This window comes from Crotalus tigris, unplaced genomic scaffold, assembly GCF_016545835.1.
Source record: "Crotalus tigris isolate CLP2741 ecotype Arizona unplaced genomic scaffold, ASM1654583v1 scf7180000024389.207434, whole genome shotgun sequence".
NCBI classification, from domain to species: Eukaryota; Metazoa; Chordata; class Lepidosauria; order Squamata; family Viperidae; genus Crotalus; species Crotalus tigris.
Window position 1 is genome coordinate 187,151 of NW_024100559.1, and position 15,397 is coordinate 202,547.

General features: G+C 37.7%; 1 protein-coding gene across 7 annotated transcripts in view; it reads right to left on the bottom strand.

Annotated features, from left to right (window-relative positions):
• Positions 1 to 12,127, bottom strand: part of CCDC141 (coiled-coil domain containing 141) — a 144,427-nt gene extending 132,300 nt beyond the window's left edge. For all 7 annotated transcript variants that reach the window (XM_039329172.1, XM_039329170.1, XM_039329169.1 and 4 more), the window contains exons 1-2: positions 11,897 to 12,127; positions 10,573 to 10,695 (exon numbers count right to left, since the gene is read on the bottom strand). In XM_039329172.1, the coding sequence (XP_039185106.1) occupies positions 10,573 to 10,695; positions 11,897 to 11,998 (225 nt within the window). In that variant the 5' untranslated portion in view covers positions 11,999 to 12,127. The remainder of the gene's footprint in view (positions 1 to 10,572; positions 10,696 to 11,896) is intronic.
• Between the last annotated feature and the right edge of the window lie 3,270 nt (positions 12,128 to 15,397).

Genomic DNA, 15,397 nt, shown 5'->3' on the forward strand with positions numbered 1-15,397 from the left:
ACAGATCAAATCCAACAAGACGAGGATATCTAAAACGAATGCACCAGTTCTGGAAAGAACAACATCCAGAATCAGAAATAACAGAACAGAGACTAGCAGATCAACGCCGATTTATAACACGAAATAAAGTATTCACAGAAACAGAATTGGACGAACTGCAAAGGTTTACCCAGGGCAAAGAAATCAAAGCCTTACCAGAAGTAATTCAGAATGTAGAGGCAAACCAGGGGGAGTTGGCAGTGAAGGAATCCAGCAGAGATATACAACTGTTCTCATTTGGAAACCAGGCACCTCTTCCTCAGGAAGAACAAAACCCTCTAACTAAAGAAATAAAAGAATTGAAACAAAGAATAACTGAGCATTTAGAACAGCACAAAAACAACAGAATAAGGCTGCCTGCATTGAAGCTTGTTTCAAAGAAACAGCTAGCACAAGCATTAAAAGATGCAAATACTGCAATGGCAAGCATAAGCACCAATTCACTGCAAGAAACAAACCAACTAATGTACAGCACAGCTGCAGTTATAACTGAATACCTGGGATACAAAATCAACAAAGAAGAAAAACAAACAAACAGTGCACCACAAAAATGGAAGGTTAGACTAGAAAATAAGATCAGCAAGTTAAGATCACATGCAAGCAAGCTAGAACAGATGAAAGAAAAGAAGCTGAAGAACAAGAAGACCAAAGAATACCTAATCAAGAAATACCACTTAGAAACAAGGAAGATCAAGGAAGCACTGGAAATAATAAAGCAACAAATAACAGCTATAGCCAGGAAAATCAGTAGATATGAAGCTCGAATTGCAAACTATAGGCAGAACCTCCAATTTCAATCCAATCAGAAACGTTTCTACCAATCCATCAATGGAGAAACTGCAAGGAATCAGGCAGTACCTGACAAGGAAGAAACAGTGCAGTTCTGGAAGCAGATATGGGATAACCCAAAGAAATACAACAAGGATGCGGCTTGGTTAAAAGAGGTGGATGCAAATAAAACAGAAGTTGAAATGAAAGAACTAGTAATAACAACAAAAATGGTAGAAAAAAGAGCAAAGAAAATCAAAAATTGGTCAGCACCAGGTGAAGATGAACTGCATGGGTTTTGGTTGAAACATCTAACTGTTATACACCCACTCATTGCCAAGCAGTTCAACAATATACTACAAGGAGGAGAAATTGAAAAGTGGCTAACAACTGGGAAAACCTACCTAATAATGAAAAATCCAGCAAAAGGGGCAACACCAGGTAACTACAGGCCAATTACCTGCTTACCAACAACTTTCAAATTACTAACTGGTGTGGTAGCTGATGCAGTACAACAGCATCTAGTTGAAAACAATCTCTTTCCACCTGAGCAGAAAGGAAACCGCCCCAATAGCAGAGGAACAAAAGATCAACTCCTAATAGACAAAATGATCTTGGAAAACTGCAAGAGAAGGAAGACCAACCTGAATGTGGCATGGATTGACTACAAAAAGGCATTTGACTCTCTGCCACATGATTGGATAATAAAGTGCCTAGAAATAACAGGAGTCAGTAGAAACATCAGAAAATTTGTGCAAAGATCGATGGCACAATGGAAGACACAGTTGCAGATCAATGGTGAGAAGCTGGGAGAGGTTAATATCAAGAGAGGAATATTTCAAGGAGATTCATTATCACCATTACTATTTGTTATTGCACTGTTTCCTCTGTCAACAATACTGAATAACTCAGGACATGGCTATCAAACATCAAAAACATCTGCCAGACTATCCCACCTCCTTTACATGGATGATCTGAAGCTGTATGGAAAAACATCATCTGAAATAGAATCGCTGCTCAACACTGTCCGTATATATAGCCAAGATATTGTAATGGAGTTTGGCTTGGACAAATGTGCCACACTTACTATCAAACAAGGAAAAATAATGAAAACTGAAGGAATCAAGATGCCCCACGAAAATAACATTAAGAGTCTGGATGAGGAAGAGTACTACAAATACTTGGGTATCCTTCAAGCTGACAACATCAAGCACACTGAAGTCAAGAAAAAGATTAGAGGTGAATACATCAAGAGAGTGAAGAAGATCTTAAAGTCCAAACTCAATGGAGGAAATACCATAAAGGCAATCAACACCTGGGCAATCCCAGTCATTAGGTACACAGCTGGAATAGTGGACTGGACTCAAGCAGAACTAAAAGCAATGGATAGGCAGACCAGAAAAATAATGACAATGAATCATGCCCTTCATCCACGCAGTGACATTGATAGACTTTATCTACCAAGGCAAATAGGTGGGCGTGGAATGCTACAAGTACATCAGATGGTTGAAGAAGAAAAAATGGCTTTGGAAGAATATCTGAAGAACAATGATGAAGATGCACTGAAATTAGTATATCAGGAAGGCTTACTAACTACTGGAGAGACCAAACTGGCCTACAAGAAAGACCAAATGAAGAACAGAATAGAGGCATGGGAAGACAAAGCACTACATGGCCAATACATTAAAAAAATAGCTGGGAAAGCAGATAATAATAAAACCTGGCAATGGCTAAGAGCAGGAAAATTGAAGAAAGAGACCGAGGGACTAATTCTGGCTGCACAAGACCAAGCCTTAAGGACAAATGCATACAAAGTCAAAATTGAGAAGACAGCAACAGACAGTAAGTGCCGCCTATGCAAAGAAGCTGAAGAAACAGTGGACCACTTGGTAAGCTGTTGCAAGAAGATTGCACAGACTGATTACAAGCAGCGGCATGACAAAGTAGCAACAATGGTGCATTGGAAGATCTGCAAAAAATATCATTTGCCTGTAAGCAAAAACTGGTGGGATCATAAAATAGAGAAAGTCATAGAAAATGATAAAATTAAACTGCTCTGGGACTTCAGAATTCAAACAGACAAGCACCTGCAACATAACACCCCAGACTTAACAATTGTCGATAAGAAAGACAAAAAAGTCTGGATAGTGGACGTGGCAGTGCCTGGAGATAGCAGAATAGAAGAGAAAGAACTGGAGAAGATAACAAAATACAAAGACCTACAAATAGAAATAGAAAGACTGTGGCAAAAGCAAGCAAGGGTAGTACCAATAGTAATAGGCTCCTTGGGTGCAATCCCAAAACAACTGGAGCACCACTTGAACACCATTGGCATTGACAAATTCGCTATTAGTCAATTGCAAAAGGCGGCCTTATAGGAACTGCTTCCATCCTGCGACGATATCTGTAATACCATCAAACATCCACATCTGCCTATCCCAGGTCCTGGGTAAGGACTCGATAGGTAGACAAAATGCCAAATCCAGTCTGAACATCTGGTTGACTGTGCGATGATCGATAATAATAATAATAATAATAAAGTTGGAAGGGACCTGGGAGGTCATCTAATCCAACCCCCTGCCCAGGCAGGACGGATCCTTATATTTTTGACACTATTCATACAGAAAGCCAGTTTCCTTAAGAAATGCATAATGCTTGGAAAAGTTGAAGGAGAAGAGGAAGCAAATGATCAGTGGATGAATTCAATTCAATGACAGCAATAAAAGATAGACTGATTCAACAAATCACTGAAAATCAATGAATTTCAGGGAATAAAACAATAATTCCTAACATCCAATGGAACATCAGTTCAGTAGGCATGCATAAAATAGCATTGTACAAAGCACTTTCTTTTAATTGAATCACATTTACAATTATTTTAAATTTTGTTTAGGAACAATAAGTAACAGATCTTATAGCAATGTATAATAGCAAGATTGTAATTATAATGTATATATTATATTTCATTGAAATTTCATTAGAAGCTGCAGCTAGTGGAACAACCTACATGGGTAAAAAATCTTCCTGATTTTATGGTCTGAGGCACAGGAAAACTTAAGTTCAAGAGTACAGCCATTTTACAAAGTGCATTCCATTAAAATATGGTCAATCATCACAAGTTCCTAAATTAACCAGATTTCTATATTTTCCAAATTCAGATTCAGTTCATTTACCCTCCTAGCATCTCTTAAAAAAATCTTCCACTATTTCAAAAATAAATAAAACTGAGCATTAACAAAACACTGGTAACACCACACTTCAAATTCTCTAGATTTTCTCCTTGTCCCAGCAATTATTCATCTAATCTCCTTAAACCTAAGTCTGGAAAGGCTGCTAGCTATTATTATCTCATCATCCTTATTTTTTTCCTCCATTTTATCTTCAGCTCCACTTTTTGTCATCAGCATTATTCCTTACCATCACGTGGAATTCATATTCAAAGAAAAAATATTTTGACCAAGGAGATAAACATTATGGAAGAAAGGACTCCATTACTAGAAAACAAAGTCTATGACTAAAAAAGGGAAGTAAACAACCTGAGGTATGGGCCTCTGTCTTTGAAAATGTGAACAGCTAAAGTGGTCTGACAAGTGCATTAAATTAAAATGCTCTCAGCCATTCCAGGCCTAGATCTATGGAGGTGAGATTAATAATCTGTATATTGAAGATTGTGAGACAAACAAATGAACCAGATCTAAACCAATGCAGTTTTTGCTTGGAGTAGCCTGAAGCCTTTTTTATTTAAATCTTTCCTAATTTGTCATCCTACAGACATGTTGAGGACTACAGCTCCAAGAAATCCCAGCCAATATGTCTACCATCATCTAGGTCAGCGATGGCGAACCTTTTAGAGACCGAGTGCCCAAACTGCAACCTGAATACTTTCTTTGCTGTAGATCAGGGGTCTTCAAACATGGCCCTTTTATGACTTGTGGACTTCAACTCCCAGAATTCCTCAGCCAGGCATGCTTATTGAAGAATTCTGGGAGTTGATGTCCACAAGTCATAAAAGGGTCAAGTTTGAAGACCTCTGCTGTAGATAAATCTCTCCCTGTCATTCACTATTGATAAGCTGATTGATGTAGACTCCATTCCAGGTGTTAGATTTTCAAGGTGCGAATGGATATTTTTAAGATACTAAGGTGACCAAACCATCCTCCTTTAGGGAGGACAGTCCTCCTTTTGTAAGTTCTGTCCTCCCTCGAAAAGTGTCCTCCTACATGTCCTCCTTTTCGATATTTGAAGACTAATCTGCAGGGCTTTTTTTTTCTCATAGAATGCTCAGAATGGCGTTCCGGCACCTTTTTTTGATGGTTTTTTTCAACTTTTGCATGAGCTGTGCTACTCCCTCTATTGGCTTTCGAAAGCCAATAGGAATTGCTGCTGAGCGCAATTTTATTTACAATATTTTTTCTTCAATTTATTTGTGTCCTTTTCATTGTAAAAAAGTTGGTCACCTTAAAGATACAGATCAGAGGCAGAAAGATTTTAAGCAGTAAAAAAGACTCATCCAAATGGCTACATGGCCTCTTCTCATTTCCAGATTTCAGATGTAGCACTAAGAGATCCTACATATTGTAACACTCTACACAAATATTACAGAGATAATAAAGATTTACTTCATTTAAAATAACTTTCAAAAGTTTCATTGTTGAAGCATTGGAATGTACTTAGAATGTTGGGTTAGAACTTGGAGAGGCCCATATTCAAATTTACTCTCTGCCACAATATCTCACCTGATGACTAGGGGAAAGCCGCTTTCTGTCTGCTTACCCCATAGAGTTGTTGTGAGAAAAATTGGAGAAGTGAGCACCACCATGAATTTCTCAAGGAAACATTTGATGTGTTGCTACCAATGAAAATAATCATATCAATAACACAATTCCCTACCTCCTACCTGAATTTTGCCTTCTGAGTCGATTCTGTCTAATTCTGCTTTCGATGATTGCTTCCCAGTGTGATTTCAATGCATAATGTTCTATGAAATCGTATTTCTCACTAATGTGAAAGTAGGTTCATTATGAGGAATGCATTGCTTTAGAACTTCCATGAAGGAATTTTCTGCATCGGGGGCAGCTTTTTATTCCTTCCCATGATGTTCAGAAATGAACAGCTTCCTTAACTACTTTTTAAATAAGTTATTTACCTCAGCTTACAAGATCCAAGTTCTGTTCAAGATCTCTCAGCACACAAAATAGGCATGTTCTGCTTTTATTACAGAAAGGAAGCTGCTGTCATTATTTGCACTGAATAAATGGCACAAAGTGGAGGCTGCAAGCTGCAGATTGATACCATGTGTGCTAAAATTCAGAGTATATTGTTTGAGGCACCTATGTACAGTATTTAAATAGTCTACATTAAAAAATCTAATGTTATTCCATTACCCACAGGGACCTGAGCATTATGAGCATCATAGTAAATGGAACCACGAGGAGCCAGATAATGTCTTTTCTTCCGAACCATTAATAACTTCTCCCTTGCCATAAGCTTCCGGCCAATGGCAAAATGGCCTCAAATATCTTGTTGTTTGAACTGAAAGAGCAACTGGTTGTTCTGCATCTCTTCCTGAAGCATAGCTGACAGTGAGAACAATCAACCAAAGGAACAGGTTGCCTTCAGATGTTGTGGGAGCTTCATCACTGGAAGCTTTCAAGAAGAGACTGGATTGCCATCTGTCAGAAATGGAGTAGGATCTCCTGCTTGGGCAGTGGGATTGGACTAGTTGACCTACAAAGTCTGTTCCAACACTGTTATTCTATTCTATTCTATTCTTAGTGACAAGCTTTGTTCTTTGTGTCCAAGACTGACACCTCTCCCCTGTTCCTCCTGCAGGGACATTTGGAAGTGTGAGTCAAAAACCAAGGACACTCATCCCTTGGTCATTACCTGGTTGGATTACTGCAACTACAGAGTTGTCCTTGAAAACCACCTGCAAGCTACAATTGTTTCAGAATACAGCAGCACATGTACTGATGTTTGCCCCAGATTTACCCATGCTACACCTCTGTTGTGCAATTGCACTAGCTCCCAGTTTTCTTCCAAATGCAATTAAAGGTGCTAGTTATTGTCTTTAAAGCCCTATGTAGCACAGATCCAGGTTATCTGCAGGACCAACTCTCCCTAAGGATATCTATCTGTACTACCTAATCCCTTCCTGCCTTAAACATTGCCATCTTATTGGATCTAGGATGTGCACCTTTTCGGTGGTGGCCCCTGCCCTATGGAACACCCTTCCCCCTGAGGTTCAGCAAGCCTTTATCCCTCTAGTCTTCTTTTTTTATTATTAAATTTTATTATTTTATTTTCATTACAATCATAAGAAAAAGAATTCAGATACATAACAAGTTAAAATACAACACACAAATTCCGGCATTGCTCACCCATTTCCCCCCAAACTGCATCCCCCTCTCATCTCTTCACTTCCCCCTTCCTTCTTCTTCCTCACTCTCCTCCTCTCCTCCCTCTCTCCTCCATCTTTCTACTTGCTTATCCCTCTCCTCTTCTTCTCAATCAGATGCGGTCTAGGGGAAAATGCCCGAGCAATCCTCTATCACCAAAAAAAAAGTTAAAAAAAAATCTTAAAAATATAAAACTATTCCTACTTATCTGAACTATTGAACATACTACCCATACTCTTCCCTCCCCCCTCCCCCACTCCCTTCTCCCCCCCCCCCCCCGGCTTCCCAGAGCTCAGTACAGGGTTACACAAAACAAAAAAAACTAAACATAATCAACTTAAATTTACTACTTATACAATAACCAAAATCATAATAACCTTTAACTCTCTGCAAACTTCAATTCATAATTTAATAAAAATCCATTATTCATAAAATAAATGAAACTTTGTTGTTCCATACTTCTTCTGAATATATTCTATCCATCTTCTCCATACAGAAACATATCTCTTTTGTGAATGGTCTTTTAAATAAGCAGAAATTTTAGCCATTTCTGCTAAATTAGAAACCTTGAATACCCATTCTTCTAAAGAAGGCAGAGAATCTTTTTTCCAATATTGACCCACCAATAGTCTTACTGCTGTTATTAAATTCAGCATTAAAATAGTTTCTTTAACATCAAAATCCACAAAAATACCCAAAAGAAATAATTGGGGAGTAAATTTAATTTTCCTTTTAAAAACCTTTTGAATGTTCCACCAAATCATAATCCAAAAAGCTTTAATATTTTTGCAAGTCCACCAAACATGAAAATAAGTTGCATCCAAGGAACCACATCTCCAACATTTGGGTTGCAAATTCGGATACATACAAGATAAATTTTTAGGATCCAAATGCAATCTATAAAACATTTTATAAAAATTTTCCCTCAAATTTTGTGCTTGAGTAAATTTAACATTTCTAACCCAAATTATCTCCCAGGAATCCATTAAGATCGGTTCCTGTATATTCTGAGCCCATTTGATCATACAATCTTTTACTGACTCTGTTTCCGAATCCAATTTTATTAACTCATTATAAATTCTTTTGATATGAGCAAATTTCTGATCTTTAATCTGAATTCCCACCTTCTTATCTACCCTCCATCTCTCCATTATTTGTAAATATTGAAACCATGATTGTAAAATATTTTCTTGCCTTAACAAATCAAAAGACTTTAATTGCCAATCCGTACCTGACCAAATGAGCAACTCTTTATACGAAATATTATCAAAATTCACCCCCTTAGAAACCCCTTGAATTGCCTGTCCAGGAATCCCCCAAATGGGTATTTTATAGTTTAATTTGTAATAATACTTCTTCCAGACTTGAAGTATGGCATTTCTTAAAATATGTGACTTAAACACCCAATCTACTTTCTTATCAAAAACTAAATATGCGTGCCAACCAAATAATAAATCCCAGCCTTCAAGAACCAAAATATTTTTATTTGTTAAATTGAGCCAATCACTTACTAAAGTTAAGGTGGCCGCATCATAATATAATTTCAGATTAGGTGCTTTAAGTCCACCCCTTTCTCTAGCATCTTGTAAAATCTTAAACTTAACCCTTGATTTCTTGCCACCCCATATAAATTTATTGATACCCTTCTGCCACTCTTCCAAATTTGCATCCTTTTTCAAAATGGGTAACATCTGAAATAAAAAAAGAAACTTTGGTAGAACATTCATCTTTACTACTGAAATTCTCCCCAACAATGATAATTGTAGTTTTTGCCAGTCATTTAAGTCTTTTTGTACCTTTATCCACAATTGTTCATAATTATTCTTATACAATTTCCCATTAGATGTTGTAATATATACTCCTAAATACTTAACCTTATTAGCTACTTCATAACCTGTTACTTCAGCTATAGTATCTTTTCCTATCCCTCTAGTCTTCTGAAAAGCACTTAAGACCTGAGTCCCCTCCCCCAAGTGCTGGTATAGGGTGAGATTGATGGGAGTTTACTGTTTGTGGTTTTAGTAGATATATTTATTAACTGTACAATGATGCTGTTTTAACTGTTGGTTGGAAGCCACCCAGAGTTCAGTATCAGGTGGGTGGCTATATAAACATTTTGAATAAATAAATAAGCCAATATTGTGGCTACACCCATGCAATCAAAGTCATACCCCCTTTTTTGTAAGCAACTTATAAAAGGAGGCGGTTTTGATCGGGATGTTGCAATGTTGACACCCTTGCCCCTGTCTATTAAAAAAAAGACAATAACAAAAATTTATTAGTTAAAAAAATTAGTACAAAATGTGTACAATTAGTTCAAAAATAGTAACAATGGGATGCCTTTTCATATAACAAAGTCTACCACCTGAGAGCCCACCTTCCTTTGACAGATATAAAAAATGAACTGAACTGGAAGTGCCAAAAGTCGTAGCTAACATGGTTAATGGCTCAGTGTATCATGAACTATAAGTCAGGTATAAGCCATGATAATCTACTTTAATTAGACTAAATGGGCTCCCAGATGTGAATTGCAAAGGTTTCAGAAGACTGTGTGAACTACTGCCATTTAGTATTTCATCTGCAATTTTTGCATTCTCCCTAATGTTATCATTGGTAAGTATGATAAAGTATGATTGGTATTATAGTTAGGATAAAGAGGACTATAAAATGAAAGAGAAACTTATTTTAATTCCATGTGTTCTGGTGTCCATTGAAACATTACACCAACATTTGTACATACTGGGGTACAGTGCTGGGAGCTGAAATAAAAATAGAAGGTAATAAAAGTACCATATCATCTTTCTTTCAGGGACTTTAAACTATACTTTGCCAATCTAGGGAGTAAAGGCTACTGTTGATTTGTTCTTATTTATTGTCCTTCATGATCCTTTTTCATTGTATTAGACTTGACATAGGAAAAGACCTTCATGATTCCTCTGTCAACTTGTTGCCTACCATCTGTGTTAGGCTATAACTACAATGATCCTCAGCCAGCCAGGTCAATGGAAATTATAGTCCGGACACATCTGGAGGGCACTTAAGGTCAAGGCTTATGACCGACTCTGCCATCTGGTGGTAGCCATTCACAAAACATGGAAATTGATGTTGCCATCAGAAGCAAGTATTTGTCAATGCTTGTCTGTGGATGCTGATCGTGTGTAGTTGTTAACTCCTATCTGTGAAACAAGATAGGTCTGAAGAGCTGCTGCTTGATTTTTTTAAGGGTTATTTTAATAATGTGGAGGAGCTCTTCATGACTTATATGATTGTGACAATGCACCAAATTCTGCTGAATGTCCAATTTCAACTTTCAAATCACAGCAAAAATCATAAATTATAGTATTTCAGGTTGTACTGTTTCTCTTACCTTAAGCTTAGCCAGGAGAAGTTCATGATCATGTAATAATTTTTTGGTCTCTTCTTCATTGCTGCCAATTTCTAATACGTTTGGTACTGATTCAACTAGCTGCAGCTGTACCCATTTGCCACACTAAAACAAAAATATAAGCAAATATTGTTCTAAGCAGATACAGTACTCCATATTTTTGTACAATAATTGGTTCAGGCAATAATAAGCAAAATCAACATAAAGGATATAAAACAGGCATGTCCAATCTTTTTGGCTTGCCTGGACCGCACTGAGTGAAGAGGAATTGTCTTGGACCATATATACAATTATATAATATAGTTAATGTATATTATATATAAATAATATTAAAAGTTTATCAACATGTGAGACCACATTACTAGCTGTCCAGGTTGACATGCAATCCGTGAGTCATGGGTTAGAACACCTGACATAAAGGATTATGAGCTGGATCTAAATGAAATCATGCTTAGAGTAGAAGTATTTAAATAAATAGAACTAAGCTTACTAATTTACATGTTTATTTTAATAGGTATAATGTGAACTTCACTATTTTGGATCAGCCTGGATTTTCCTTAAAAGCCATAATAATAGTTTACTTTTATTTATAAACATTTATTTATATTAAAGATGTTTGTATGTCACCATAATCAAAAACAACTCTCATGGCTCACATAAAAATACAATAGCACATAAACTTCAGCATCCATAAGTTTCAACAGAGGACATGTGCAATGAATGTGTACACTAAAATGAGCTGGTGAAATAATTCTCATTAAGGTTTTAAATCAGCCTTTTTACTTTGTGAAATGCAAATTGATATTTGGATCATATGAATACTAATGATTTTCCTATACATTAACATCATAATGATTCCTTTAGCTAATTAGCTTAGGTTAATGCACTTTTATAAACTGAATATAATCCTTAACAATATGGAAAACAAAGTTATAAATTCTGAATGAATGCAATTAAAATCAGAGAAAACTACATGCAAATAAAGATGTTCCTGCACACTTGCCTGTGCTGTTTATTTAATTTTAGTCAATATGTCTTTATTAAAGAAAGCAAATTATTTACCTGGGATGATGCTTGATTGATTTTTAAACTCACTCATCAAAAAGCAAATTATTTATCCTGGATGATGCTTGATTGGCTTTTAAACTCTTTCGCTCATCAGAAACTTGCCGTACATTATCCCGCTCCTTGGGGTTTTTCCTTCTGCAGCTCAGCATTAACTTTTTATACATGAACATTTGAGCCGAGTACAGAATACTAACCCAGCCCGAGGCGCAGAGGTAGAATTAGGCTCTGTTCCGCTTACCTTAAGAAGAGCGATGACAATTCTGCAATCCCCAGCCTCAACCAGAACTGAACTAACAGTTGTTGTGGAAAGTGGTTCCTCGGGACTATTGTTGCTGGTCATGGTGTTGCCGTAGAAGTGGGCTTCATGTGAAAAGGTTCCCCTCTAGCAGCTGGGAAAAGCTGCTGGTCATTGCAAAAGGCAGCAAATGGGGTTAGTTGGCTGTCTTCCGTCAAAGAGCTCAGCTAGCACTGATTGCTCTGCCAAAAAGGAAAGAACAGGAGGTTAAAAATAGACACCCCCATTGAATTTATCATTCAAGGCAGGGAGGAAGAGGGGGAGAGAGGGATGTGACACTCCTCTATTTTTGTAGTTTTTAACTGCTATCCATTTTTGCCCCCTATAAGCATGGCTCATATGTCTCCAAACATAAGGCTTTCTCTGCTTGTTGATAGGAAATGGCTACCTACAGGGAGTGAGGAAAGAAAGAGAAAAAGATTGTTTTCTTCAAGTTGCTGTTTATCTGTGAAAGGCTGTTTACATGATGTCTTGAAGTGAGCTATAGAAGACCGCTCAAGAAGAGTTAAAGGACAGGATCCATATTTGCTTGCAAAGTAAGACTTCATCTTCAAACTTTGTCTCATGATCGCACATTATAAATATTCTACTGTTCACAAAAAGAACAATAATAACACAGACACATCAAAATCCAAAACTCTTCAAGGCAAGGAATTACTATCTGAAGATAGCCACAATGAAAGAATCAATCACATGCAAATTTGTTGTCATTTTTAGCGGCGTTTTATCCGGGACTCGATTAAAGGTTGGAGGAGATACCAGTTCCACTATGCTTTGGAGTAAACCACTAGTGTTTACTTTTTAGGTGTTTTTTATATCTGTAATTACTTTGAGACATGGGAGGAGGACGAGGCGAAGTCATTATATAATTATTATTGTTATTATAATCCAAGAAGGTGGGGCTCCTTTTCTTTTGCTTTTGAGAGCCATCATAAACAGATGATCAGTTTAATCACCTTAAAGTTGCTTTCCCAGTAGATGCAGACTGAAGTTTTCTTGCTTTCCCCACCTGAAAAAAACAGTGCCTACATTTTATCAGTTCTAAAAAAAAGAGTGGATTTCACGAATGAAGGCAAATATACCTGTCCCAGGATAATGACATGAGATCGAATTTGGGTAAATCTCTTCCGAGCTTTTGGACTCATGCTGGAGCCCATCTTCAGGGAATTTCTCTCTATTGAAATACGTGTTTTGGGCTGTTCTGTGAGTCGTGTTTATGTGGTGCCTTCCTATTGGCCTCACTTCAAAACAAACTGATGCAACTCATGTAGAATGAAATCCTTGACAAGAAGGAACATTTATTCCATGCTGAGGAAATCACATATTTTCAGCAGGCTGCTAAGATCGATATATGTTAAGTCTATTACTAGAAACAGAATGTGCCACAGGCAGAATGAGAGAGCAGCTGCTTGATTCTCTGCACTAGGACAGCTGAGCAAATGAGGCTAGTGTTTAGGCCACAGTCAATTATCACAAACGACATTTTTAGACAGTATGTTAAAATAGGTTACTCTCTCTCTCTCTCTCTCTCTCTCTCTCTCTCTCTCTCTCTCTATATATATATATATATATATATATATATATATATATATATATATATATATATATATATAATATATATTATATATATATGTTTTCTTTCTGAGGTTTTCGCGGGTATTTGTATATAGGTCTTTGGTTGTTCGGGTTTTCTCCCGCGTAAAATTGGAAGTGTCTTGGCAACGTTTCGACGAAGTCACATTCGTCATCTTCAGGCTGGTGTTTTTAGCTTCTTGCTTTGAGCAGCAATGTGTGGTTTTAGCTGTTTCTTCCTTTTAACTGCCAGTGAGGGTATGAACTGATTGGATGGGAGCTTGGCTGTGTTCTGATTGGGTGGAGGTGTGTTCTGAATGGTTAGGGGCTTGGCTGTGCTCTGATTGGCTGGGGGAGTGTTCTGTTTGGTTGTGCTCAGGTTAGTCTGAGTTGCAGAGGGGTTTAAGATTTTGGGGTTAGGGAGTCGTTTGTCAATAAGGGCAGGTTTCCAAATGGCTGGTAGGCGGGAGGTATCATCTCGCTTGTTCATGCTGTGTGGGCGTTTTTCTATCTCGATGGCTTCTCTGATTATTCTGTTATTAAAATGTTCACTTTTGGCAATGGTTCTGGTATTTTTAAAGTCAATTTCATGTCCTGTGGCTTTAAGGTGTTGGACCAGGGAAGATGTTGGTTCCTCTTTTTTGACTGAGTTCTTATGTTCTTCAATGCGTGCACTTATTCTTCTGTTGGTTTGTCCGATGTATGTGGTGGGACAAGTGGTGCATGGGATTTCGTATACTCCTTGATTTTCTAATTCAATTTTATCTTTGGGGTTTCTAAGGATGGTGGATATTTTTCTGTTTGTGCAGAATGCTGTTTTGATGTTGTGTTTATGGAGGATCTTACTGATTCTGTCTGTGGTGCCTTTTATGTATGGGAGGAGGGCTTTGCCGTTTTCTTGTTCTTTGTCTTGGATTTTAGTGGGGGTTTCTTTTTGGATTAGGTTTGTAATCTTATTTCTATGGAATCCATTGGATGTTAGTACATTGGTGAGAGTGTGTAGTTCGGGTTTTAGGTGTTGTTCGTCAGCTAAGCGTTTTGTTCTGGAGATGAGTGTCTTGGCTACAGAGTTGATCTGTGTTGGGTGGTGGTGTGAGAGAGCGTGCAGATAGCGGTTTGTGTGTGTTTTCTTCTGGTAGATGGTGTGTCCTAGGGAGCCATTGGATTTCTTGTAGACTAAGACATCCAGGAAGGGAAGTTGGTTGTTAGCTTCTGTTTCCATGGTGAACTGTATTTTGGGGTGTAGGCTGTTGAGGTGTGTGAGGAAGTTGTCCAGTTTTTCTTTCCCATGTGGCCAGATTATGAAGGTGTCGTCTACATATCTGAGCCAGAGTTTGGGTTTGTGATCCGATTTTTCTAGAGCTTGGGTTTCAAAGTGTTCCATGTAGAGGTTGGCAATGACAGGTGAGAGGGGTGATCCCATGGGTGCTCCTTCTGTTTGTTTGTATTTTTGTCCGTTATAGATGAAGTATGTGTTGGATAGGCAGTGGTTGGTCAGATCTAAGATGTGTTTGGGGGGGTTATATTTGTTTTGAATAGCTGTCAAGGCTTCTTTGATAGGCACTTGGGTGAAGAGGGATATGACATCGAAGCTCACTAGTAGGTCGCTGGGCTGTAAGCTTTGTTTCTTTATGATCTCTATAAACTGGAATGAGTTTTTTACGTGTGAGGTGATGGATTCTGCATAGGGCTGTAGTTGTTTGGCGAGAAATTTGGCTAGGTTTTGTAGAGGTGAGCCTATGGAGCTGACTATAGGTCTGAGTGGGGTTCCTTCTTTGTGTATCTTGGGGAGACCATAGAGTTTAGGGCATCTGGATGATTTCTCTCTGGGAATGATTCTTTGCTGGATCTCTTCGCTAATGGGGGAGGCTT